The sequence below is a fragment of the Hyperolius riggenbachi genome, chromosome 7 (genome assembly GCF_040937935.1).
Source record: "Hyperolius riggenbachi isolate aHypRig1 chromosome 7, aHypRig1.pri, whole genome shotgun sequence".
Classification (NCBI taxonomy): Eukaryota; Metazoa; Chordata; class Amphibia; order Anura; family Hyperoliidae; genus Hyperolius; species Hyperolius riggenbachi.
In genome coordinates this window covers 210,277,564-210,304,267 of record NC_090652.1, presented here as the reverse complement: position 1 = coordinate 210,304,267, position 26,704 = coordinate 210,277,564, and the positions used below count along the sequence as shown (strand labels likewise).

The window sequence follows — 26,704 nt, the reverse complement described above, 5'->3', positions numbered from 1 at the left end:
GGACTGTCAGGCAACTGGTATTCTTTAAAAGGAAATAAATATGGCTGCCACCATATACTTCTTGCTACATTTGTCCTTTAATGTTCTTAAAGGGAACCTAAACTGGTTCCTAAAAATAATACCAGTTGCCTGATTCCCCTGCTGATCCTGTCTCTCTAATACTTTTAGCCACAGCCCCTGAACAGGCATGCAGATCATGTGCTCTGACTGAAGTCAGACTGGATTAGCTGCATGCTTGATTCAGGTGTGTGATTCAGCCACTACTGCAGCAAAAGGAGATCATCAGGAGTGCCAAGCAACTGGTATTGTTTAAAAGGAAACATCCATATCCCTCTCAGTTCCCTTTAAGACCATGGAGAGGATAATAGACTGTGGAAGAACTGGTGGTTATTCCTGGCCAGTCCTGCAATGTCTATACAACACCGAAGCCAGACACACAGGCAGCAATTTCACTTCACTATTTTCTGCTGTACTCTAGTGAAAAGGTTACAGCATGCTGACTGGATGATTTTTTAGAAACTGCACATCTGTCATCTTTGTGTTCTTTCTTCTTGGTAAAAGGTTTATGGTGTAATATAGGATTTTTTTCCAGCAAAGTCTAGTGTATAACGTGATGGTTTGGTTCACTGAGCCTGTGTCTTTATTTCCTAATCCAGCCTGGCTGATCTTTATTTGTGATGGACCCATTAAGAATTCGCTTTGGCAGGGGTTGAACATATTGGAAATATGTACAGTAGTTGCTAAATGATCTGGCTGTGGATTCCCTGATCTGTTCATGATAACTGCATGTGTTGGTGGGTTTAGCCACATGCTTTCCCTATTATTTGCTGACATAATTGTTCAGCTACTGTTTTTTTGTTTTCAGGTTTATTCTTGGGGAAGCAATGCTTCTGGGCAGCTGGGCCACCTGCAGTCTCCAACAACTATGCCAAGGCTTGCGAAGGTAAGCGGCACAGATTACATGCTCAGCAGGTGTGCAGATTGCTGACGGTGCTAGGCTTTGCATTTTGTTGTTGTTGTTGTTTTATTGTAGAAATAAGAGCCTACAACTTTGATGTTTATGAGAAATATTTATAATAATTTAATAAGTAGCTCTAAGAGGCTTTTGCACTGCTGTGTTATTGTCTCCTGTTATGAAGTACCAGTAATTGTCAAGACACAGTAATGGCTCATTTTCAAAAGTGTTGCTGTGCGAATTTTAGCAATGTGTAAATTGTGCAGCATGCAATGACATCAGAAATGCATAGGTTGCTCTGTCGGATGTTCCCAAGTATGTGCTGCGCAGCAGTACACTGCGATTACGTTCTGCTTTATGCATTTTGGTCCACATTGCAGTGCTGCCCCAATCACTGGCACTGAATGGTATTAGCACAGCAATAGAGAGCAATGCAGGTGCCATGTGTTGGATGTACGAATGCGTGACCACCTGTGTTGTGCAGGAATATTATTAAGGCCACAAGTTAGTGGGTGGGCTTATCCACGGATCGCCCTGTCTGCTTCTAACAGTCACAGGAAGCCATTTTCGCAAATTCATCATGCCTGGTAATAGAAAATTAAGGATGCACGTAAATGATGGGAAAAAAAGGTTCATGGGCACTGACATGCACTCCACTTTATTTAAGCACACCTGAAGTGAGAGGGATATGGAGGCTGATATATTTATTTCCGTATAAATAACACCAGTTCTGATGATCTTTCTGGCTACAGGAGTGTCTGAATCTCACAACTGAAACAAGCATGCGGCCAATATAGTCAGAAACGCCAGATCTTCTTTGTTAGAAAAAAAAAATTATGATCTTCATGGTTGTTCAGGCTCTATGGCTAAAAAATATTAGATTTAGAGGATAAGCAGGAAAGCCAGGCACTTTGCATTGTTTACAAGGAAATAAATGTAAGCCTCCATATCCCTCTCATTACCGGCGTCTTTTAAGACCAAGTTCACAGTGGGGCATTGCATTGTGGTGCAACATTGATAATGCATCACAACAAAAAAGTTGTAACGCACATTACCACCGTGTTAACATACAGGCAATGAAAAGTATGCTTTACTGTACCTGGTAATATGTGCGTTTAGTGGGTTACCATAACACTAAATGTTACAATGCAACGCTAACATTGCACTGTAATGTCGCATAGACTTATCATTGCAGTGTGGTAAGCAGAGTTATAAGACTTTATAATACAGGGGTCCCCAACCTTTTTGAGCCCGGGGCCCACTATCCCGACCAAAATTTTCTCCGGGCCCCCCCTGGGGGTGGGGGGGGGGGGGTGGGGGGATGGGTGAGTGGGCGTGGGTAGTGTCGGCGGCAGCAGCCCCCCCTTTTTTCCCAGATTCCACAGTATAGCAAGTACAGTTTCCACAGTATAGCAAGTACAGTTTCCACAGTATAGCAAGTACAGTTTCCACAGTATAGCAAGTACAGTTTCCACAGTATAGCAAGTACAGTTTCCACAGTATAGCAAGTACAGTTTCCACAGTATAGCAAGTACAGTTTCCACAAGTACAGTTACCCCAGTATAGCAAGTACAGTTACCCCAGTATAGCAAGTACAGTTACCCCAGTATAGCAAGTACAGTTACCCCAGTATAGCAAGTACAGTTACCCCAGTATAGCAAGTACAGTTACCACAGTATAGCAAGTACAGTTAGCCTAGTATAGCAAGTACAGTTAGCCCAGTATAGCAAGTACAGTTAGCCCAGTATAGCAAGTACAGTTAGCCCAGTATAGCAAGTACAGTTAGCCCAGTATAGCAAGTACAGTTAGCCCAGTATAGCAAGTACAGTTAGCCCAGTATAGCAAGTACAGTTAGCCCAGTATAGCAAGTACAGTTAGCCCAGTATAGCAAGTACAGTTACCCCAGTATAGCAAGTACAGTTACCCCAGTATAGCAAGTACAGTTACCCCAGTATAGCAAGTACAGTTACCCCAGTATAGCAAGTACAGTTACCCCAGTATAGCAAGTACAGTTACCCCAGTATAGCAAGTACAGTTACCCCAGTATAGCAAGTACAGTTACCCCAGTATAGCAAGTACAGTTACCCCAGTATAGCAAGTACAGTTACCCCAGTATAGCAAGTACAGTTACCCCAGTATAGCAAGTACAGTTACCCCAGTATAGCAAGTACAGTTACCCCAGTATAGCAAGTACAGTTAGCCTAGTATAGCAAGTACAGTTACCACAGTATAGCAAGTACAGTTAGCCCAGTATAGCAAGTACAGTTAGCCCAGTATAGCAAGTACAGTTAGCCCAGTATAGCAAGTACAGTTAGCCCAGTATAGCAAGTACAGTTAGCCCAGTATAGCAAGTACAGTTAGCCCAGTATAGCAAGTACAGTTAGCCCAGTATAGCAAGTACAGTTAGCCCAGTATAGCAAGTACAGTTAGCCCAGTATAGCAAGTACAGTTAGCCCAGTATAGCAAGTACAGTTAGCCCAGTATAGCAAGTACAGTTAGCCCAGTATAGCAAGTACAGTTAGCCCAGTATAGCAAGTACAGTTAGCCCAGTATAGCAAGTACAGTTAGCCTAGTATAGCAAGTATAGTTACCACAGTATAGCATGTACAGTTACCACAGTATAGCATGTACAGTTACCACAGTATAGCAAGTACAGTTAGCCTAGTATAGCAAGTACAGTTAGCCCAGTATAGCAAGTATAGCTACCCCAGTTTAGCAAGTACAGTTACCACAGTATAGCAAGTACAGTTAGCCTAGTATAGCAAGTATAGTTACCCCAGTATAGCAAGTACAGTTACCACACTATAGCAAGTACAGTTAGCCTAGTATAGCAAGTACAGTTACCACAGTATAGCAAGTACAGTCAGCCCAGTATAGCAAGTATAGTTACCCCAGTATAGCTAGTACAGTTACCACAGTATAGCAAGTATAGTTAGCCCAGTATAGCAAGTGCAGTTAGCCCAGTATAGCAAGTACAGTTAGCCCAGTATAGCAAGTACAGTTAGCCCAGTATAGCAAGTATAGTTAGCCCAGTATAGCCAGTAGTTACCCCAGTATAGCAAGTATAGTTAGCCCAGTATAGCCAGTAGTTATCCCAGTATATCAAGTATAGTTAGCCCAGAATAGCAAGTATAGTAAGCCCAGAATAGCAAGTATAGTTAGCCCAGTATAGCAAGTATAGTTAGCCCAGTATAGCAAGTATAGTTAGCCCAGTATAGCAAGTATAGTCAGCCCAGTATAGCAAGTATAGTTAGCCCAGTATAGCAAGTATAGTTAGCCCAGTATAGCAAGTATAGTTAGCCCAGAATAGCAAGTATAGTTAGCCAAGAATAGCAAGTATAGTTAGCCCAGAATAGCAAGTATAGTTAGCCCAGAATAGCAAGTATAGTTAGCCCAGTATCGCTGCCCCAGTGTCGCCAGTACAGTTAGCCCAGTGTAGCCTCTCCAAACCCCCCCCCCCCCCCCCCCCCCCCCGCGGCCGCCGCTCCTGTTACCTTACGAGCGGGCGGTCGCTTCCTTATGTTCCCCATAGCTCCTCTCCTCTTGCAGCACCTCGTATTACAGCAGCGCTTCCCGCGCGGCTGCTGTAAGGAAGGGTAGGAAATAGGGCAGCGGCTTCCTGTAGCGGCGAACGGCGTTACCGTGGGAACGCTGCCCCGCCTCCTTCCCTCCTTACAGCAGTCGCACAGCAAGCGCTGCTGTAATGCGAGAGGGGCTATGGGGAATATAAGGAAGAAAGCGGCCGCCCGCTCATAAGGTATCAGAAACGGCGGCCGCTGGGGGGAGAGGGAGAAAGGCCAGATCCGCCACGGCTCCCCAGAAATCTGCCCACGGACCCCCAGGGGGCCGCGGCCCCCAGGTTGGGGACCTCTGTTATAACACACAGGAATAACGCCCCACTGTGAACCTAGCCTAAAAGTAAACAAGCTGAACAAGGGGTTACTATTAATCCCTGCAGTGTACTGAGCTGAAGTGAAGGTAATCTCTCTTTTTCAGCAATAATGCAGTTTACTTTTAATTCCTAGTCCCTGTATATACTTTTTCCTAATTATGATTCCTTTAAGAAGCTGGTTAATTGGAATAAGTTATGTTTATTACTTATAGGTGTGTGAAGATGATGGCGTGTGGAGTATAGCTGCTGGGCAAGATCATTCTCTCTTTCTGGCACATGAAAAAGATGCATTCCAGCCCATTCTGTATTACAGCGGTCTTCAAATAGCAGAGGAGCCAAACACACCAGATGCAAACCAGGCATCAGTGCCACTGACCAGCTGTAGCAAAGTGAGTCTCAGGCCCATTACAGTCCACTTTTTCTCCTAAGTTTTCAGCATGACACTTTGTAATTGAAAAAGTATCAAAAAGTAGGTGAAAAGTACACTCAAATTTATATTGAGTATTTTCTTGCTTGCTGGCGGGTTATAATCTGCCCAGTAGAAGCTGTTGTGTTGTTGAGACCATTTGTTTTTGTTTTCATGAAACCTGATTAAGTGTACTTTTTTTTCCATGTGACTGCAGCAGAGATTAGATCAAGTGAAAGAAAGTTGAAAACATAACTAAAATTTTTTTTTTTTTTTGCATTTTTGTGAATGCATAGTTTTCATTACTATGATATGTTTCTTAAAATGCATTTGTTATAAGTACCTAGACAATGCAACATTACATGATTTTATGTCTTTTTTTTTTGTTTCAAGTTGGGATATATCTGTAATGTTTATGCTGGATTGGGTAGCTGTGTGGCACTTGTAGACCAAAATATAATGGGCTACATTGGAAACCTCCATGAGCTGGCTGCAACTGAGAGAAGATTCTACGGTTGTTTGAGTGAAATCAAGTCACAGATTCTTCGACCTCTTTTAGGACTAGGTAAATTATTAGTATGATTTTGATGATGATCTAGTTACTTACAGCTGATATTTATTTTGCAATGCATTCAAGAGTACACTCGCCACCTCTGTGCCTACCACCCACCTCCTTCCCACTGTACCAGTTACACATGATGGACACGTAAGCCAGACATGAATGTTCACATATGGTATTGATTTTCACCATCTGATGTTCTGCTTTATGCTTATGGACTGCAATGTTGTCACTGTCTGTTGCCATCACACAGTAAAAAATCTTTGGACGGAAGGTGCACGCTCCTGTTTCCTTTATAACGCATTCAAGAGTACATTTATTAATGTAGCTCTCACTCAATCTCACTCTGCTTTAGAATTACCTATACCAGCGACTGCATTGTTCTTTTCCCTAACCTGCCTGCTGAAGGTTAATCCATCATGCACTTTGTTGCCACCCCTTCTCTCATTGCCATAAAGATAGTACATGCTGTTCTGGCATACCAGAGTGGCATGCCTGTAGAGCACTGCAGTGTCGTCCACAGGTTTCAGCAGGCTAGTTTTGAAAAACAGGGTGAGGGGAGAGCTATCGGTGTGGGAAAAAAACTGGGCACCCAGGGATAACACATTCAGTGCAGTCCATGCAGATAGTTTCCTGGTTATTGTTTTAGCAAAAGTGCTAGCCACGTGGCCAATGCCTTTCATAGAATGGGCAGCATGGTGGAGTAGTGTATAGCACTCTCGCCTTGTGGTGAGGGTCCCCAGTTCAAATCAGAGCCAGGGTACTATCTGCATGGAGTTTGTATTTTCTCCCTGTGTCTGCATGGCTTTTCTCCAGGCACTCCGGTTTCCTCCCACATTCCAAAAACATACAGATAAGTTATTACTTATTTAATATTATTACTTGTTTTATCTATAAAGTGCTAACCTATTACACAGCGCTGAGGTAATTGGATTTCCCCTAAAAATTGACCCTAGACCAGCCTTTCTCAACCTTTTATCCCTGGAGAAACCCTGCAAATACTTTTTTTGGATCTCAAGAAACCCCTGCAAGTAATTTTTGGATCTCAAGGAACCCCTGAATTTATTGTGCAGGTTGATGTGGCTGTTTATGTCCTATTACAGTGCCCTTCATTACAATGTCGTCTTATTCTAGTGCTTTTTATTAATGTGCTCATTATTATTCTGACCACCAATATAGTCCTCCTTGTTACAGTACCCCCTATTATAGTGTGCTCTCTATCATAACTCCACCAACACCCACAATGGGGAAATATGCCAAAGAACCCCTGCAGAGTACTCAAGGAACCCTGGGGTTCCAGGCAACTCTGGTTGAGCAAGGCTGCCTATGATGGGCATATGACTATAGTAGGGATTTGATTGTGAGCTCCTCTTAGGAACAGTTAGTGGCAAGACTACATATACTCTGTAAAGTGCTGTGGAAGATGTTGGGTCTAATAATAATAGATTAAAATGTAATGTAGAAGGTTAATTTCCAACTGTATCAAAACATGTTTACTCTGCTGAGCATGTCAAATGTATTTTGAGTACAGTACAATTACAGACCTGCTTTCAGCACAGATAGATCTGTGGAAAGCCCAACTCCAGGCACACGTTTTCCTAGCACTTTGAGGGCACTCAAAGATGATGTCAGATATAGTCAGGGACCTCATAGCCAGCCACTTCCTGCTCTTCCCTTGAAATATGAATAGGGGTGATACTGCCAACCAAGTAGCAGCCACTCCACCAGAGTTTGTAATGAACTCATTCAACTTATTCTTCAGGTCAGACTTTTAAAATTAAGGCAAGACCCTAATTCTGTGCTAAGGGGCAATATTTGGGCACTGTAAATACTGTTTATGCAAGCAAGAGAGACTTAAAGAGAATCTGTATTGTTAAAATCACACAAAAGTAAACATACCAGTGTGTTAGGGGACATCTCCTATTACCCTCTGTCACAATTTCGCCACTCCCCGCCGCATTAAAAGTGGTTAAAAACAGTTTTAAAAAGTTTGTTTATAAACAAACAAAATGGCCACCAAAACAGGAAGTAGGTTGATGTACAGTATGTCCACACATAGAAAATACATCCATACACAAGCAGGCTGTATACAGCCTTCCTTTTGAATCTCAAGAGATCATTTGTGTGTTTCTTTCCCCCTGCAGTTCTCATGCACTGAAGTTTCAGGCTGCTCTTTTCTTCCTGCAAACAGCTTTGCCCTTGTCTGTAATTCCTCACTATGTGAAAGCCCAGCCAGCTCAGAGGACGATTTATCCAGCTTGTAAAAGATAAGAGAGAAGAGAGAAGCTGCTCTAATCTAAATAACACACAGGCAGTGTGCATAGAGAGGCCTGGAAGGGGGAGTTCATAGCAGAACCACAACACTGAAGAACTTGGCAGCCTTCCAGACACAGGCTGACAAGTCTGACAAGAGAGAGATAAGTTGATTTATTACAGAGACTGTGATAGTACAAAGTGCTGCAGTAAGCCAGAACACATTAGAATAGCTTTTGGAACTTGTAGGATGATAAAAAACGGGATGCAATTTTTGTTACGGAGTCTCTTTAAAGGAAACCTGAAGTGATGGGGATGTGGAGACTGACATATTTCTTTGTTATGAATGCACATTGCCTGGCTGTCCTGCCGATTCTCTGCCCCTAATACTTTTAGGGTCAGTTTACACTAACCGCGATGAGCCACATTGCAGTACTCTTCCCCTGCCACAGCTCGTTGCAGTGGCCATTAAAGTCATTGAGACATGACGCACTGCTTGCGGTGCAATGTGACAGAAGTCCTCCGGGTAATGCACAAGCTGCAGTGCGTTATCATGGGACTTCCACGATAATCCCAGGTGTGCTCTGAAAGTCGACGATTTCTACGAACTCACTACAGCTGTAATGTGTGGTGCGGTTTTTCAGCTGTGGTGCAATTGTTTTAAATTGCACAGCAACAGCACAAAGTGTAAAAGGACCCTTCACCATGGACCCTAAACAAAATTTCAGATCAGATGTTACTAATTGAAGTCTGATTAGATTAGCTACATGCTTTTTTTCAGGTGTGTGATTCAGACACTACTGCAGCCAAAGATCATTAGTACTGCCAGGCAACCAGTAGGCAGCCTCCATATAACTCTCGCTTCAGGATGCCTTAAAAGCTGAATTACAAGCTACACATCTCCTTCTGCATTGAACATGGTGAAACAAAGCATATTAAGTCACTGTAGTGCTATAAAAGTGAGCCTCCCATTATAGAATGCATCCTATGAGTGTCGTTGCAGTACGTCTGGGAGTGGAGGGCTGTGGTGGCATCATACATAAGTTTTGTTTTTGTGCTTTTGCAGTGCAAATGCCATAAGCGTTTCATAGATAACATAATGGCGGTACTTATCAAAATAATACTGTACACTTATTCACCATCAACATTTGCCTTTGCTCTCATTTATAATGACATTTTCTGTGTACTAATAGTGTGGGCAGATTTTGAGAAGGAATTGGGCACGCCTTTCCTTTTGATTAAAAACCGTTGTGAGTATTTTGGTTCTTATTCTTATCGCTAATCTTGATTGTACAATCTTACCCCTTCTGTGTAATATGAGGGCCTTGCCTAAAGTATTCATTGCTTTCATCCTGCTGCTATTTTCATTTGGTAAGATCGTACAAGATTGTATCATTAGTGGGCACCTTCATTGTAATTTTCTAGTTTCAAAAGCGTGTAAGAAATACGATATTGCTGAAAATATTGCCTCAACAATGGGATATTAATTAAGACAACAATACCGATTTCTCGTAAGTTCTAGGTGGTCGTTTGGCAAAGAAATACACATCAACAACAGTATAAATAAAGTTTATATTGCAAGTGGTATATACAGGTACAGATACTGATGAACTACAGAAAACAACATGTACAGAGCAATCCAACATTATAAACACATAAAGCTTAGAAACCAATGCCCACAATGTATACATTAATACATAACATTAGTGCAGCTTCCCAATATATCCTAAAATACAGCCTACAATGCGCAGTTACAGCTTACCTAGCCATGGTTTCCCGCTAACAGCCTCACCAGTCCATTCCAGCAAAAGACCCCCTCACAGCACATGGTCAAGGACTTTATCCTGCTTGACTCCACCCCACATCACATCCCTTTGAGGAGGAGGCTCAGTGTCATTGGCTGAAAGGATGCAGATTTAAACTTTATCTCCGCCTACAGTCAGTTAAACAGGAAGTGAGGTCTTTTGTCTTAGAAACATGTGCTCTAAGAATGGTGCAGTGCCTGCTCCACAAAAGCAAGCAGTGAAACACAGTCCATATCTTACAATCGCTTTATTGAAACCTTCATATAATACTGATTAAACAGTGTGTCAAAATTGCGTATAACGAATAAACCCTATCTGGAAAACCAAATTGAGCAAATCCAAATATTATTAATATTTAGTATTTATATATTACCAAAATCCTCTGCAGGGCTGTACAGAATACATAGTCTTGTCACTTAACTGTTCCTCAGAGGGGCTCACAATCTATTCCCTACCATAGCCATATGTCTATGTATATATCTTAGTCTAGGACTAATTTAGGGGGAAGCCAATCAACTTACCTGTATGTGTTTTGGAGTTTGGAGGAAATCCGAGTCCCCAGAGGAAACTTGCGCAGACACAGGGAGAACATAAAAACTCTGTACAACTGTTTTGTAGTATGGATTGCTGGCCCTGGTCCAAAAATAACTAAACACAGGTTGTCCAGAAAAAAAACTCTGTAGGTGGAAGCAGATTTGGTAAACACCGCCAAATGCCATAAAGTAGGGATGTAACCTTTGTTTATAATTAGATAGTGGCCTAGGTACGGAACTAAATCCAGCATAGAGCTTGGCTAGCTAGCTCCATAGTGTCCTGGTCATATACCGTACACATGGGATTATGGATGGTTAGGGCTCAACAGTAGTAGACATGGAGACTTCATCTGCAATATCGAGATAGGTTTGCCAAACCTTACTAAAATAATGTTCCTTTTCTTCAATGCTCAAATTTATCTTTTAAATAATCATTTACTATTTTTTTTTTTTTTACAAAAGCAGTACACTTCCAGCTCTACCGTACAAAAAAATAAAAAACTGCTACACAAAATGTGGTAGACACCATATCTGCATCATATCATCTGGTAGTAATTAAGTGTAATTTTTTGTTTCACAGACAACCTAGGCACTATAACAGCTGTTCAGCTTTTGCAAGAGATGGCAACCAAGTTCAGCAAACTCTGCTACCTGATTGGCCAGCATGGGACCTCACTAAGCAACTTCTTACGAGGAGCCAAGAATGCTAGAAACCTTTCTGTCTTGGAGCACTCAAATATCTTCTTGGATAGTTACACAGAGTCAGTATGTTTTGTTTCTGAATCTCTTGAAATGTTTTAAACTCCATCTACCATGTAAATATTAGTGTTAGCAAATGTAAAGTGAGCACAAAGTTTCTAAAACAAACATATATCCAAGTTCCTGTGTGTGCACATGGTGCCCCATCCATTTCTTTTTTTTCTTGTATGTATAGTGAGGTAATCCTAGCCCTTTTATTACAATCCTGTGCCCACCAGTCTGGAAAAAAAATCAAGTCGCCACTCCTTCACTGCCATATTACCTTCATTAATTAGTTATTCCTGAACCCCTCCCCCCCCCCTCCCCCATCCCCACACACACACACACACACCTAATCCGTAAACCCCCGCACCGCACCTAAGCTTTAAGACTCAAGATGGCCACTAAAAATCTAATTTCTAGCGAAAAATCGTTCAAGTGATCAGATAATTCTAAACGGAAGAAAAATCATTCACTACACCATCAATGAACCAGTCTTTGCTTCCTATGTATCACAACCAGCAAGAAATCCAAATTTTGTTTTGATGAAAATCCAATCGGACAACTATTTTTATAATCGTATGTGCCCATCAACGGAGGTTTATAACCAATCCGATCAGAATTTCTGATCGCTTGAACTATTTTTCACTAGAAATTGGACAGTTAGTGGCCACCTTTAGTTTTGTGTGAAAGACTACCTGATGCATCTTTCCAACTCCACATGGACTACTTTGTGGAAGGTGGTGGGATGAGTTTAGACAAAAGACGGACTGTTATTCTGTCAGGTAAGCAGCAGCTGACATTGGCACATCAGACATTTTAAAAATAAACAATATCAGAATGCAAAAATGGCTTATGTACAATGCATAAAATGTTTATGTACAATACATAAAACTTTGTACATTACGGGATGCCTGCTAGTAAAGCACAGGATGTAGTCTTGGAGGACACCTGAAGTAAGAGGTATATGGAGGCTGACATATTTATTTCCTTTTAAACCATACCTTCCTGCTGACCTTTCATGCATCAGTAGTGTCTGAGGCTGCATTTCCACTTGTGCGGTGCGAATCGCCGCGGTAAAAATTCGCATGCGGATGCGAATTTCGCATGCGGGTCTATACGAATTCGCATGCGAATTCGCATGGATGACGATGTATGCGAATTTAACCATGGCAGTGCTGGTGTGCTTTTCCATTGTTTCTATGCGAATTCGCATGAAAATTCGCATGCCTAAACCTCATGCGAATTTCCTATTAAATACATTGTATGCGATTCGCATAGCGGTATGCGGTATGCGAATTCTGATGGCTCTGCTATGCAAATTTTTTCTGCTCAGAAAAACGCAAAGGAATCCTGACAAGTGGAAACAGTCCCATTCACTTGTATTGCTATGCGAATTTTCATGCGAAAAACGCATGCGAATTCGCTATAGTGGAAATGAGCCCTGAATCGCCTGAAATAAACCTGCAGCTAATCCAGTCAAACTTCAGTCAGATATCTGATCTGCATGCTTGTTCAGGGTCTATAACTAGAAGTATTAGAGCAGAGGACCAGCTGGACAGCCGGGCATTTTGCACTGTTGTAAAAGGAAATACATAGGGCAGCCTCTATATCACTTTCGCCTCAAGTGTCCTTTAAGCTTCATAAATGATTCCTTAGTTTAATGGTAAATCTGATGTTATATAATCCATTATTTGTTTTCCAGGTACAGCTCTTCTATTTGCAACTTCCTAGTGATGGGAGGCTTTTCACTGCTGTCTAAACCAGCAATGTAAGTTATGTTGCTTCATTTACTAATTCTACTAATTTGTACATGTGTTCTTTCACTGATGGCTACTTTTCTAGCATTTTTGATATGCATCACTGGTGTTCAACCCAGAGATTTTTTCATGGAGTTTGTATTTTTGCGTGGATTCTCTCGAGTCCCTCATTTCTTCCCTCATACTGATGAGGGATGGAGGTTAATTGGCTTCCCCACAGTTGTGACTTTAGAATGTTGTAGTGATATGAAATTGGGAGCATTTATTACGAACTGTTTAATGTATTCTACATTATACAGCACTGCAGAAAAATTGCCAGCCCTACATAAATGCATATTGTAATATACAGTTCAAGCATGCATGAAGTGGTACACATGGGCATGAAGCTAGTATGGGTGCATATAAGGCACCTTTCCAATCCTTCCATACTGCTTTGATATATTGGAGCTCTTTTGGGCCCTAATTGCCTCCTGAAATGGCCTGGATGTCCAGATATGTTGCATCCAAGCCCAGCTATCCCCCTCCCCCTTCCACTCCATGCTCCCCTGAAGTGGGGATAGACCAGGACACAGGTCAGTGTGAGACTTTGGTCTGACCTCTGGGATCAGTCAGGAACACTGTAGTCTCTGTGCAAGCAGCACCAGCCGTTTCTGTCTATGTGCACAATGCAGATGTATATTAAAGTTTTCCCGTAGCCACCTTTTTTTCCTTTCGTTTTGGATAGAAATGGTAAAATGCTTAACAAGCCATGTATTTATTGTTAAATCAGTACATGTAGCTCACTCAAGTTGTCACAATACAGTGACTCATATCAGGATTATTTTACATAAAAGTCCCCCCCCCTTCCAAGTTATATCAGTTAAATTAGCTGAATAGAACATCACTGGAAAGGTGCATTACTAGTGATAATAGTCACTGTAATTTCTTAGATAGGGAGTGCGGCCTTCTTTGTGGCAGTAGTGTTGATTAAACGCAAAGCTTAAGACTACACTTGCTGTTTCCGTTTTTACCATTATTGAGCCCCCGCAGAATAACAACAAGCAAAGAATCACCTGTTTTGTTTTGTGTTTATTATTCTAATTTTTTTAATGAATTTTTTTCTATAATTTCAGAGATTTCTTTAGTAAAAATCAAATTCTTCTACAAAACCTTTGCCATACTAAGGATGAGGGAAGCACAATTCCTGAAACTCTCAGCATCCTCTTCTTTTCACCAATCACCAGATTACACGAGTATGCCAGATTACTGCTTAAACTGGCAATGTGCTTTGAGGTGGTAAGTGGACATGCTAATGCTTCATTTTTGGTTTTCTAGCTTATATTTAAGTCTGTATTCAAACACACACACACACACACACACAGTATATACTCACGTATAAGCCTAATTTTTCAGCACAAAAATGTGCTGAAAAGTTACCCCCTCGGCTTATATGCGAGTCAGTTGAGCAGAATGGATGGTGGAGCAGGCTTTGTTACTGGCAGAGGAGTGTAAGGATTTTGCACTAGTAATCCTGCTCTTGCCAGCCGCCACCCTGCTGTGTCCGTGCCCCATCCCCTGCAACATGGTGTGCAGAGTGCACTGCTCAAGACTACCTGTGTCCCCTGGCTTGTGGAGCAGAGTGTGCAAGCAACATGTCACTGCTGCAATGATCGGGGATTCTTCCTGTGTGGCAATCGCTGTGCCTCATATCTATGAAGCCATGTTGTGGCACCCTGAGACACAGCTGTATGGTCCGTGTGGCATATCTGGCTATGGGGAGGGGTGCTGACTTGTACTGGGAGCACATCTGGCTACTGTGGAGTGGGCTTTACTGGGGGGGGGCTTATATGCGAGTCAATCACCTTTTCCTGGTTTTTGAGGGAAAAGTGGGTACCTTGGCTCATACACGGGTCGGCTTATATGCAAGTATATACAGTGTGTGTAATATATATACTATATACTATATATAATATAATATATATATTTTTTTTCAGTTTTTTATTTATTTTTAGATTTAAAGTCAGATCTATGTGCATGTAAGGTTCTTTGTAAAAATCCTTGCCTTATGTTTCTGGCAAAAATTTCCACTGATGTGTGGTTAAGTAAAATTTAGGATCTAGTTATATATTTTGAATAGATCTAAGAATTTTTGAAGATTAATTCTTAGTGATGCAAACTACCCTTAACTTGATAACCTGTGGGCAAACCAAGTATTTGATAGGAAGACAAATATATTACTAATTTGGGGGGTAGGGGGGAAGAGAAATGTGTATGTGTGTGAGGAGAAAGACTATAACAGTTGGAGTTGGCCACTCAGGCTGTCAGTAAAACTGACCTAATTCAGTAATACTACTCACCTCTAATAAATAACCCTAGATGACCCTAAGCCTGACTCTATCTCTAATTGGGTCCTCCCCTAACCTGACGTTTACCTTCTTAAACCTTGGACTGTTGATGCCTGCGTATGAGCAATGAGAATGACACTTTATTTTTTTCGCCACCTAAGTAGTGATAATGGATTAATTGTGAGTTTTATGTGTTAGTCTTCACCAGAGTACAAGAAGCTACAAGACTCTAGCACAAACTATGAGGCTTTGGCGCTGACTCTCAGTCGAAAGAGGAAGGAGGCTGAGTACACCTTAGGCTTTTGGAAGACTTTTCCTGGGAAAATGACAGTATGTATACAACCTCCATCTGTTATATAGTCATGGTTACACCATTAATCTTAGAACTTGTGAACTTAAAAGTGAAACTTCATTTTTACTGAAAACTGCTACAACCATGTATCCATGCTCCACAAACTATGAAATTACACTTTGCAATCTTGGAATCTGTACTTTTTTGTGTAGTGTGGACTGCCTAGAAACTTTGAAATCCAATACTCATGTAAGATGATCAAGAGTAGGAATGCATTACTGTTCATTTCACTTCCTGAAAATGTTATATATTTTAGTTCTACAACTTTAAAGTAAAATGGATTTAGCTGGAATTTTCATCAATTCGTTTAAACAAACACACCGAACACTTTGCACCTCCTAACACTCTGGAGGACCAATATATATTATTTTTTTTTTACAATTGTGACAAGTAAGCTAAAAACATTAATATAGAGAAATAATAAATATATATATATATATATATATATATATATATATATATATATATATATATATATATATATAATATATATATATATATATTAGTACAGTAGCAAGAAAAGGTATGTGAGCCCTTTGGAATTATATGGATTTCTACACAAATTCCTCCTAGTTGTCTTCAAACAGGTACCCAATAGGTTAAACAGCCTGAGGTATTCAGGGGATGCCTGTTTTGTTTAATCTCGCACTGCTGCTGCCTGGGGGAGTTGAAAAGCTTGTCCCGCAAGCGAAGGCTGCGGGTCCTATCAAATTCCAACATTCAGACTTGCAGAAGACAGGGGCTGTTTCTATTGGCTCCCTGCTCCTGCCAGTGACATCTGCTTCTGCTTCTAAGTCACGGCTCCCAGCACAGTCTCCGCACTCTTTTCACCACTTGAAAGCAGACAGTATTTCTTCATGGCTTTGCCGCTTGTTGTCGGTTTTATGAATTGACATTTACTGACGTGTTGAGATAATTACCACACAGGTTGGTAATTTACCTCACTGCTTTGTAATTTCAGCTTTTCATGCGGTAACAGCTTTTATGAATTGACATTTTCCTAAGTGCTCGGTGATGTGGTAATGCTTTATGAATCGACCCCATAGTGTTTCTTCCAAATAACTCAACTTTGGTTTAATCTGTCCACAGAATATTTTGCCAGTACTGCTGTGGAACATCCAGGTGCTCTTTTACAAACTTTAAACATACAGCAATTTTTTGGGACAGCAGTGGCTTCCTCTGTAGTGTCCTCCTATGAACTCCATTCTTGTTTAGTGTTTTACATATTGTAGATTCGCTAAAATGGATGTTCGCATATGCCAGAGACTTTTGTAAGTCTTTAGCTGACCCTCTCAGATTCTTCTTCACCTCATTGAGCATTCTGTGCTGCTCTGCTCTTGTAGTCATCTTTACAGGATGGCCACTCCTAGGTAGAGTAGCAGCAGTGCTGAACTCCATTTATAGACAATTTGTCTTACTGTGAACTTATGAAATGCAAATCAACAATTCTTAATCATAGGTTTTCTGAGAGCTGGGGCAGGGCAGCCGTAACCAGGCTTGCTCAAACCTGAATTCGGGAGACATCCGGATAGTTCTATCCGGATATCTCCCAGTAAAGCTGTATGATGTCTTCTTCCGTCTGTCCCTGGCGCCTCCAAGCGGCGGTCATGTAGTTACAAACACTTCCTCCTTCCGGGTTGAAGGAGGAAGTGTTTGTAGTCATGTGAACGGTGCATGGAACGCATCATGGGAGGCGCCAGGGAGGGACCAAAGAAGACGTCATACAGGTAAGATTGAACCCACCCCCGCACAGCTTTACTGGGAGATATCCGGATAATACTATCCGGATGTCTCCCGAATTCAGATTTGAGCAAGCCTGGCCATAACCAACACTTCCATTCTCATCTCATCTCATTGATTGGACTCCAACTGACTGACACCTCACTCCAATTAGCTCTTGGAGACATGATTAGAGTAGGGGCTCACATACTTTTTTCCACCTGCACTGTGAATGTTTACATGGTGTGTTCGATAAAAACATTCACACCTGCGCAGTAGCATGGACCCGATCCGGCTCGGCTTCTTCCGCTGGAGCACGAGCGGGTCCGTGCTACTGTGCAGGCACAATGCAGCCACACTTCGGAGATCTCAGCGCTGGATCAAACCAGTGGAGGATACAGAAGTCGACCCCCCCCCTCTCCCGAGGTAAGTTTCCATTTTGGGGGATTGCAAACCTCACAGGTTTGCTTTAAGGACCAGAGGCTTTTATTTTACTCTGTGATTGGCTTGTGAATTTGGCTCCTTACTGGGGCATGGAACTCAGCTGTTATTAGACAGATGAGTTTACCGGTGACTGAAGCACTATCACGGTTGATGTATGCAGAGCCGGTCTCATGACTATTGAGCATTTCATGTTGCATAGGCCTAATTCACACAGACAGTAGGACTGCCTAGTTGCCCAATGGTTACCGTACGGCTCATTTGCCCTTCAGCTAGAGATTCATCACCATTGGGCTGTTGTATAATGCAATCAAATAGCAGCATGGCCTTCATAAATACTATTAATACATTAGAGGGCGATAGTTCACCCATGGTACAGTTATCATGCAGTTGTTGAATGTGACCTGTAGTGTCTGGCTCGTGTATGATTGGGTATGGCACTGTTTAGGCTGTTGAGTATACAGAAGTCTTCCAGGTAGCAGTTTATTACCGAGTACCTTTTTGTTCTGTTTCAAATGAGGTTTCACTGTCTGTTTACAATTCATATTGTCTTGCAGTGTAAACCCTTGAGGGAAAGGAAGGCCTTACTTAATCCTCTTGTGGTTAATATGTCTGCTATGATCTTATTTTTTATTGAAATGTGTGTGCACTCTTATTTACACAATTTCCAAAAAATAACAATGTGCAGTCTGAACTCAACCACGGCAGAGAAACATTGTTCTTGCTATTGTACTCTTTCAATGTATTGTGCAAAGTGAAGTACGCTCTGCCCTACACTCAATAGGAACAGTGCAGGAACTAGGCAACTCGATCCCCAAACAGCAAACGTCTACAAAGTGGAGTTCCGCACAGTGATCCAAAGGATGGCAAGCCTTTATTAAATCAGTAAAAACAGACAGAGCATGTTTGTTGACATGTTTTGGACACACACTTAGTCATAGCGTAAATCTATCCTCAGCCAGTGACAATTAAATACAAAAAAGCCACACCTCCAGCAACAACGAGTTAAGGAGCATGCCCAAAGAGAGGGGGCGGTCCTATGCTGTGAGGAAGACCCTATGCATTATAAAACCATGAATAATAAAACAAACAGACATATGACAATAAGAGAGTTGTTTATGAATGGGGGTGGTGGAAGGGTGCCTTTAGGTCACCTCGACAAAATATGTCGGGGCAAGTGAGGTCTGACTAAAAAGGTTACTTTCAGCTCCCCAGAAACTTCGGACTCTCAATCTGAGTTGTCTAATGGCTCTAGTGTTCACTTACAGGAGCAAGTGGTGGTACAGCGGAGGATGTATCTTTGTTAATGTGTCAAAATAGTTCAGGCTCCTTTCCCACCCACTTATTACAAAAAACGGAAGGGAAAAGGTGCACCAGATGGACGGGTGTAAAGCATAGGAGGTAGAGATCCCCTTATATCAAGAGTTCCTTGACAGATACGATGGTTAATTTGTCTGCCACCATACTTATAGCGGAAGAGGTCAATTTGCTCTCCAGGGGTCTCTCCTTTGCCCCCACCCACCGTTTTGATGTTTGGTACTTTACGGGATGTCAATAGATTTGTTAGGTCTGAGCTACTTAAACATTTCCTGGAGGCCAATGCAGATGATCTTTAAAAAAAAAAAAAAGTTTGGGTTCTGAGCTAACTGATATCTGGAATTTTCAGGATGCTAAGTCTCTTTTATGTCTGTAGCAATTGCTCACAGAGACTGTTCCTATCATATCTGAAGATGATGTTGAGCCTGCCTCTATACGTGACTCTGCGTTTTATCCTACCTCTGCATGTAGTGCACCAGTAGATGCGTTTCAAAGCCTAGTAGAACAGCAATTGCTCAAGTTGGCATCTTTTACTGTTTCTGAGGGTAAAAAAAAATCTAACTTCAGCTTTGGTGAACAAAATGCCCTTGCCTCCCTTAGAGACAACCCTCGAGTTGTAAACAGGACAAGTGAGGGGTGGTAGTTGCATTGGATACCAATGTATACAAGGCTGAGGCCCTGAGACAACTTAGAGATACTAATACCTATTTTTCACTTACCAAGGACCCAACTCTTGAATTCCAAAAGCAACTTTTTTCTCTTTTATGTCTGGGTGAGAGTCTTTGAGTTCTGCCTAAAAAAATGGCTGAGTATCTGGCATTTAACTTACTTGTTGCTCCGGTATTCCATCACCTTCTGAAAATACATAAACTCGGCTTTCCCCCAGAGGGTCAGCCCATTGTGGCTGGCATTGGGTCTCTGGGGGAGCGCCTGGGAGATTGGGTTGATGGACACTTGCAACCTTTGGTAAGATGTTAACCCTGACTATGTTCAGGATACTAAGCATGTTTTGAGCAGCCTCGAGAATTTAGATGGAATTTAGATGGAATGAGGGATACAGTTGGATTACAATTGATGTTAAAGCTCTTTATTCTTGTATCCCTCAGGCTCTTGCCTTTAGAGGCTGTCCATTTCTACATGGCCAGGTATTCATCTTTCTCTCCAGACCTTCAGACCTTTATCGGGCTTGCTGTTGATTTCCTACTTACCCACAACTTTTTTTCTTTTTGATTCGAAACATAATTTGCAGTGCTGTGGAGCCTCCATGGGGGCTAAATTTTCCCCATCCTTAGCCAATGTATACATGATTATACATGTTTGGCAATAATAATACTTTTGCAGACCGAGATGTGTGGTATGGCAGGTATATCGATAACTTGTTAGTCATCTAGCAAGGCACACCCGGTGAAGTCTTTAAGCATCAGTGGGCACCCTACAAGATCAGTTATCTGGATGTCATCTGAAAGGGAGATCCAGTTACGGGTTCCCTTCTATCCAAAACTTTATCGTAAACCCTGTAGTGGTAACGCCACTCTCAAGGCTAGTAGCTGCCACCCTTTTTATACCATTAGGGTTCTCCCTGTGGGAGAATTTATTAGGGCCCACATGAATTGTTCCTCTATAGAAAATTTAGAAACGGAGTTCATTGTGGTGTCATCTCGTTTGACAGAAAGAGGTTACCTGCTTTGGATGATATCCAGAGGTCAGAAGTTGGCCCTTAGAGAACCAGGGACCAGATTCTGGCTGCAAATTCTGGGATGCAAGGCAGTCCTCCTCATGAGGACATGGTTTTTGTCACCACTTATTGTGAAGAATATAATTGCATCGTCTCTATCATTAAAGACTTCCTTCCAGTGTTGCGAATGGACCCTCGGGTAGAAAAAGTTATCAGGAATGGAGACAAATTTGCTACCAGTTGAGCCCCTTCCTTGGGTGGTATTCTTTTCCCCAGCCTCTTTTTCACGAATTCACATCAACCGTGCTGGCTGAACACTGTTGGTTCTTTTTTTTTATTATTATAAAGAGCTTTATTGTACAATAAGGCAAATACAACAACAAGCTAGAGATAGCAGAACAAATACAAAAAAAAGAATAATATCAAACATGGATACACATCCTACGCATATATATATATTGAAGAGCGAAATACCAATGGCCATACCGTTCAACCTAGGAAATGGGGCACAAGAGTGCCTCCTATTGAGATCCTAGGGATCAGTCCAATCTAATAAGTTCTATAGTACGTTGCTCTTCTTGACTGAAAGAAAAACCTCTAAACTAAAACCAACCCCAAAATAAAAACAAACAGAAAAATAAAAAAAACAAAAAAGGGAAAAGAAAAATAACATCCTGTCTAAACACAAGAGTCCCGAATGTCAGAGGCATTCAAACAAATAGAAACCCATCACACATCTGTCCAAGGGGAACTAAGATTGTCTATACGTTTTCCATGTATCCCAAATAAGATCAAATCTTGTTATATTCTCAACACTATAATAATAGACTCGATCAATTAACATCATCAAGTCAAGACGCTGAGTAACCAAAGCTAACTCCAAACCAGTGGATTTCCACTGGAGGGCTATTGACCATTGGGCAGCCAATAACATGTATCTATATAAGGGCCGGAAACTTCCAGGAACTTCATCATTAGCCATATATAAAAGGGCCTGGGGGGCAGTCAAAGAGATTGGAAAACCGAACACATCTTGTATTAAATTTTTCCATGAGTCCCAAAAACGTTGTGCATGAGGGCAATCCCAAAAAACATGCACCAAAGACCCTTCCATACCACAACCTCGAAAACAAGATGAAGAGGCTGAGGGATACATTTTATGAATTTTAACCGGGGTATAATACCACCGAAACAAAAGCTTAACCGCCGTATCTTTCACCATATTTGACTTTACCACCTTGGAGACTGCAGACTGTTGGTTCTTTTAAATGTGGTATGCCATTGTGCAATTATTATTCAGTGCACTCTGTGCCTAAAACTGGTACTTATTTTTTCTAATGGCAGGACTTTTCATTTAAAGAGGAACTCCAGTGAAAATAATGTAATGAAAAAAGTGCTTCATTTTTACAATAATTATGTATAAATGATTTAGTCAGTGATTGCCCATTGTAAAAGCTTTCCTCTCCCTGATTTACATTCTGAAATTTATCACATGGTGACATTTTTAATGCTGGAACTGGAAGTAGCTGCTGCTTTCTTTTTTTGCCAGTTGGAAACAGAAGTTATTTCCCACAACACGACAGGGCTCCCACTGTGTGATGTCAGCACCTCAGTGCTGTGAGGTGCTGACATCACACTGTGGGAGGGGTTTCACCACAATATCAGCCATACAGAGCCCCCTGATGATCAGTTTGAGAAAAGGTAAAGATTTCTCTTGGGAAAGGGGGTATCAGCTACTGATTGGGATGAAGTTCAATTCTTGTTTACGATTTCACTTTAAAGAGAACTCGAGGTGGGATTCTGACAATGGTATCCACATACAGAGTCTGGGTCTGCCTATTCAGCCCAGCCTTTGTTGCTATCCAGATCCCCCTCTAAGCCCCAAAGCCCCCCCCCCTGCGCTCTGCTATCCCCCATAAATCACAGCCGCGCTGTGCGGGCTGTGTTTACCTCTGTAGTGTCAGTCTCGCAGCTCCCCCCGCCTCCTGCATAGCTCCGGTCCCCACGTCCCTTCCCTCCAGTCAGCGGGGAGGGAAGGGATGCAGGCGGGGACCGGAGCTATGCAGGAGGCGGGGGGAGCGCCGAGACTGACAGTACAGAGGTAAACGCAGCCCGCTGCGACACGCTGCGTGTCTGCAGCGCGGCTGTGATTTATGGGGGATAGCAGAGCGCAGGGGGCTTAGGGGGGATCTGGATAGCAACAGAGGCTGGGCAGTATAGGCAGACCCAGCCTCTGTATGCGGATAGCATTGTCAGAACCCCACCTTGGGTTCTCTTTAAGACAGTATGTCAACTGTCACAAAGTTTGTGGTGTACGTTGTATAATGCTCTCTTTGTTATGTTCAGTATGTTGGCTGTACTACTCGCCATCTTATAGAATGGATAGCAGAACACTACAGCGGTGCTAGATGGCTGACCACAGAAATTACGAACGTGGTGAAACATTTTCACCAGGTGCATAATGGGGATATGACATCCTTTTTGTTTCAGGCAGTTGAACGTGTTATTAAACCAATAAGGGGGGGGGGGGATTTATATAAGACATTACTAGCATGCAAGGCCTTTTGGATTTTCCTTCTTTTTTTGTTTTTGTTTTTTAATCCACCATGTAAGCAATTAATTACCTCTTACATTTCCATACAAACACACATGTGTTTGTATGGAATTGTAACATGTTTCTGTATAATGAGTAGCTTCTTTTGTATTTAGCATATTCTGCATGGTCCATGATACCATCTTTTTGTATTGTCATATGTCTGTTTGTTTTATTATTCATGGTTTTATAATGCACAGGGTCCTCCTCACAGCATAGGACCGCCCCCCTTTCTTTGGGCGTGCTCCTTAACTCGTTGTTGATGGAAGTGTGGGGTTTTTTGTATTTTGTCACTGAGTGAGGATGGACTTATGCTATGACTAAGGACCAGTGTGTGTCCGAAACATGTCAGCAAACATGCTGTGTCGGTTTTTACTGATTTAATAAAGGCTTGCTATTCTTCGGATCACTATGCAGAGCTCCACTTTGTAGACGTTTCCTCAATGTATCCCTGCCAATAGTTATATCCTGGATACCAAATGGGCACAGTAAAACTGTAGACACACTATGCTTTCTGAGATCTTTCCCATTGATTTGCATTAAAATCATGGTAAAATTACCACGAACACGATTTTTCGAAAGAAAAAAAATAAAACACTGATCGCTCTGATGGTCAGAAAAGCTTTCAGAAAAAACTCATAATGTGTCTACAGCCTAAAACCACAATTCCTACATGGCATTGTTGTGGAGCGCTGTAAAAAAAAAAACAGGACCACAAATTACGATAAATACACTGTAATTCGGCCGCCAGCAAAAGCTAGAAGCAGAGTTGCATCTTTCCCCACTATTCACGGCGACCTGGAGGGAGAGTAGTAATTAACGCCACCAGGACTTTTGCAAGAGCAGGGTAAGCTGTTTTTTTTAGCTTTACCCTACACCCAAATTTCCCAGTGGCTTGTATGTATTGTTGTGTATATGCTGCATTTTTTAATGTTTACTACTGCTTGCATTCTTGAAATTAACATTTAAAGTGTGGCAGAACTCAGGAACAATTTTGCAAGCAAAAATAATGGCTCTACTTTCACTTGTAACTTTCACTTGTGTATCTAAAGTTCTATCCAGGAGAAATGGGTTTCTTTCTGAGAGCTCAGTACAGACAAGTGAGCAAAGGAGACGCCCAAATAGGACAATAAAAAAAAATTACAATCAGGCTTTTTTTTTTACTGTTCTATTAGGAAACCTCATTCACCCACTTGTACGAACCACACCCCTGTTGGTGGTGGTTTCTGTGTTGTTGTTGTTTTTTTTTTACATAAAATAGTTTTTCCTGGAGAATGACCATGTTGAGTTGGGAAGACTCCTACCTGCGTGGGGAATGTATTAGATGGTTGCTGGTCTAAGCAACCTGTATTTGTAAAAATCTTATCTCGTACTGTTTCCTTATATTATCCTTGCCTTGACATACAACACAATTGTGGGCTTCTGGTTTATCCTGTATGTTTTTGTACACCTGTAAAGTCTTTTTAATATTTTGTATTGTGCCAATAAAGTTTTTGATTACTATTTTGTACTGCAAGATTGTGTATAAGCATCTTCCTTGAAGAAACTCTAGTTCTCTCCTATTGATTAATTATTGACAAGTGGGTGTGGTGGATCGACCATAAGAGGACTCTTTTGCCTTTTTGATTGTAAAGAAGGTTTTTCCCAAATATATATTACCTGTTTTTGTACCCTTGACATCCCTCCTTATGTAGCTCTGTAAAGAGGCCCCAAGACTGCCTTACAACTTAACCTCCCTAGCGTTCTGGATGAGCTGAGCTCGTCCAGAGACGCTAGAGGGCACCGCTCAGGCCCCGCTGGGTCGATTTTGATAATACTTTTTTTTTTTAATCACGCAGCTAGCACTTTGCTAGCTGCGTGTTTGCCCCGATCGCCGCCGATCCGCCACTACCCGACGCGAAAGAGGCCCCCACCCGCAGACCCCGTGCGCAGCCTGGCCAATCGCCACCAGGCTGCGCTTTGGGGTGGATCAGGAGTCCCTGTGACGTCACGACGTTGATGACGTCACTCCATTCGTCGCCATGGCGATGGAGGAAGCCCTAATTATTATTAGTATTATTTAGTATTTATATTGTCACTAACTGTCCCTCAGAGGAGCTCACAATCTAATCCCTACCATTGCCATATGTCTATATTATGTAGTGTAAGTACTGCAGTCTAGGGCCAATTTTAGTGGGAGCCAATTAACTTATCTGTATGTTTTTGGAATGTGGGAGGAAACTGGAGTGCCCGGAGGAAACCCACGAAGACACGGAGAGAACATACAAACTTTTTGCAGATAGTGCCCTGGCTGGGATTCGAACCAGTGACCCAGCGCTGCAAGGCGAGAGAGCTAACCACTACGCCACCGTGCTGCCCACGGTCCCGTTCAGAACGGGATTTCCTTATGGGCGTGATCGCCGGCGGTGTTTAGAAGGGTGGGATGGAGGCAGCAGAAAGGGGACAATCGTAGCTAGCGCTAGGCTAGCTACATGATCGAAACAACCCTCATGCGGCCGCGGGTATTGAAACGCCCAGCAGGTTAAACTTGATATAATTATTTTTTTAATAGCAACTACTTATTCCATTTTGATGTACAGTGTACAATATAAACAGTAGTAGGGAGCATAGACTCATAAGTGGTTGAGCACACAGGACAATCAGAATATTTAGCAACACACACATACAAAATATATGTATATATATACTCTGTACAGCGCTGCGTAATATGTCGGCGCTATATAAATACTAAATAATAATAATAATAATAATATGTACATAGTTAATGTTTGGTTTAAAACATTACCAATTTTGGTAAATGTTCAAAGGATAAAGTACAGCAGAAAGGGGAAATGCTTGAGGGATAACCCTGCCCTTATGAGCTAATGCTGGGAATACACCATGCATTTTTTCGGCAGCTAGATGGTTTGATAGATAATTTCCTACATGTCCCATCTTATTTTCGATTACTTTTGAGATCGATTTCTCATAGAAGTGAATGTAAATAGATAAGAAAAGATAAGAGAATCAAATTAAAAACAATGGTGCATGAGCCAGCCTGGGGCCCCGGGAACTCTCACTGCCCGGGGCCCCAGAACCAGCATCTAACACCATATGTGAGCGCAGCCAAACCCCTGGAGCTACCATCCCCAAGGCCTGTCTCCTACTGCTCTAAAACTTACCAAACACACAAATGGAGAAACTCACTCCCAAACAGTTCTCTGCTGCTTTATAAAGCCTGCAGGCTGCTTATAAGCCAATGAGAAATGCACACATATAATACACAAAGCTTGCAGTGATTAATCAAGCAGAAGCTGAGCAAGTCAGCCACTCAGTTGGAGAGGGCTTCAGTTGCATATAGACAATGGCTGTATGACCAGCAGGGGGCACCAGCGTGCAGGAT

At 41.9% G+C, this 26,704-nt stretch overlaps 1 protein-coding gene across 1 annotated transcript in view; it reads left to right on the top strand.

Annotated features, from left to right (window-relative positions):
- The window catches only part of ALS2 (alsin Rho guanine nucleotide exchange factor ALS2), a 141,168-nt gene that overhangs the window by 47,496 nt on the left and 66,968 nt on the right, over positions 1 to 26,704 (top strand). Inside the window, exons 8-14 of the mRNA XM_068245100.1 lie at positions 866 to 943; positions 5,060 to 5,236; positions 5,647 to 5,818; positions 10,984 to 11,164; positions 12,847 to 12,912; positions 14,014 to 14,176; positions 15,424 to 15,555. Of these exons, the coding sequence (XP_068101201.1) occupies positions 866 to 943; positions 5,060 to 5,236; positions 5,647 to 5,818; positions 10,984 to 11,164; positions 12,847 to 12,912; positions 14,014 to 14,176; positions 15,424 to 15,555 (969 nt within the window). The remainder of the gene's footprint in view (positions 1 to 865; positions 944 to 5,059; positions 5,237 to 5,646; positions 5,819 to 10,983; positions 11,165 to 12,846; positions 12,913 to 14,013; positions 14,177 to 15,423; positions 15,556 to 26,704) is intronic.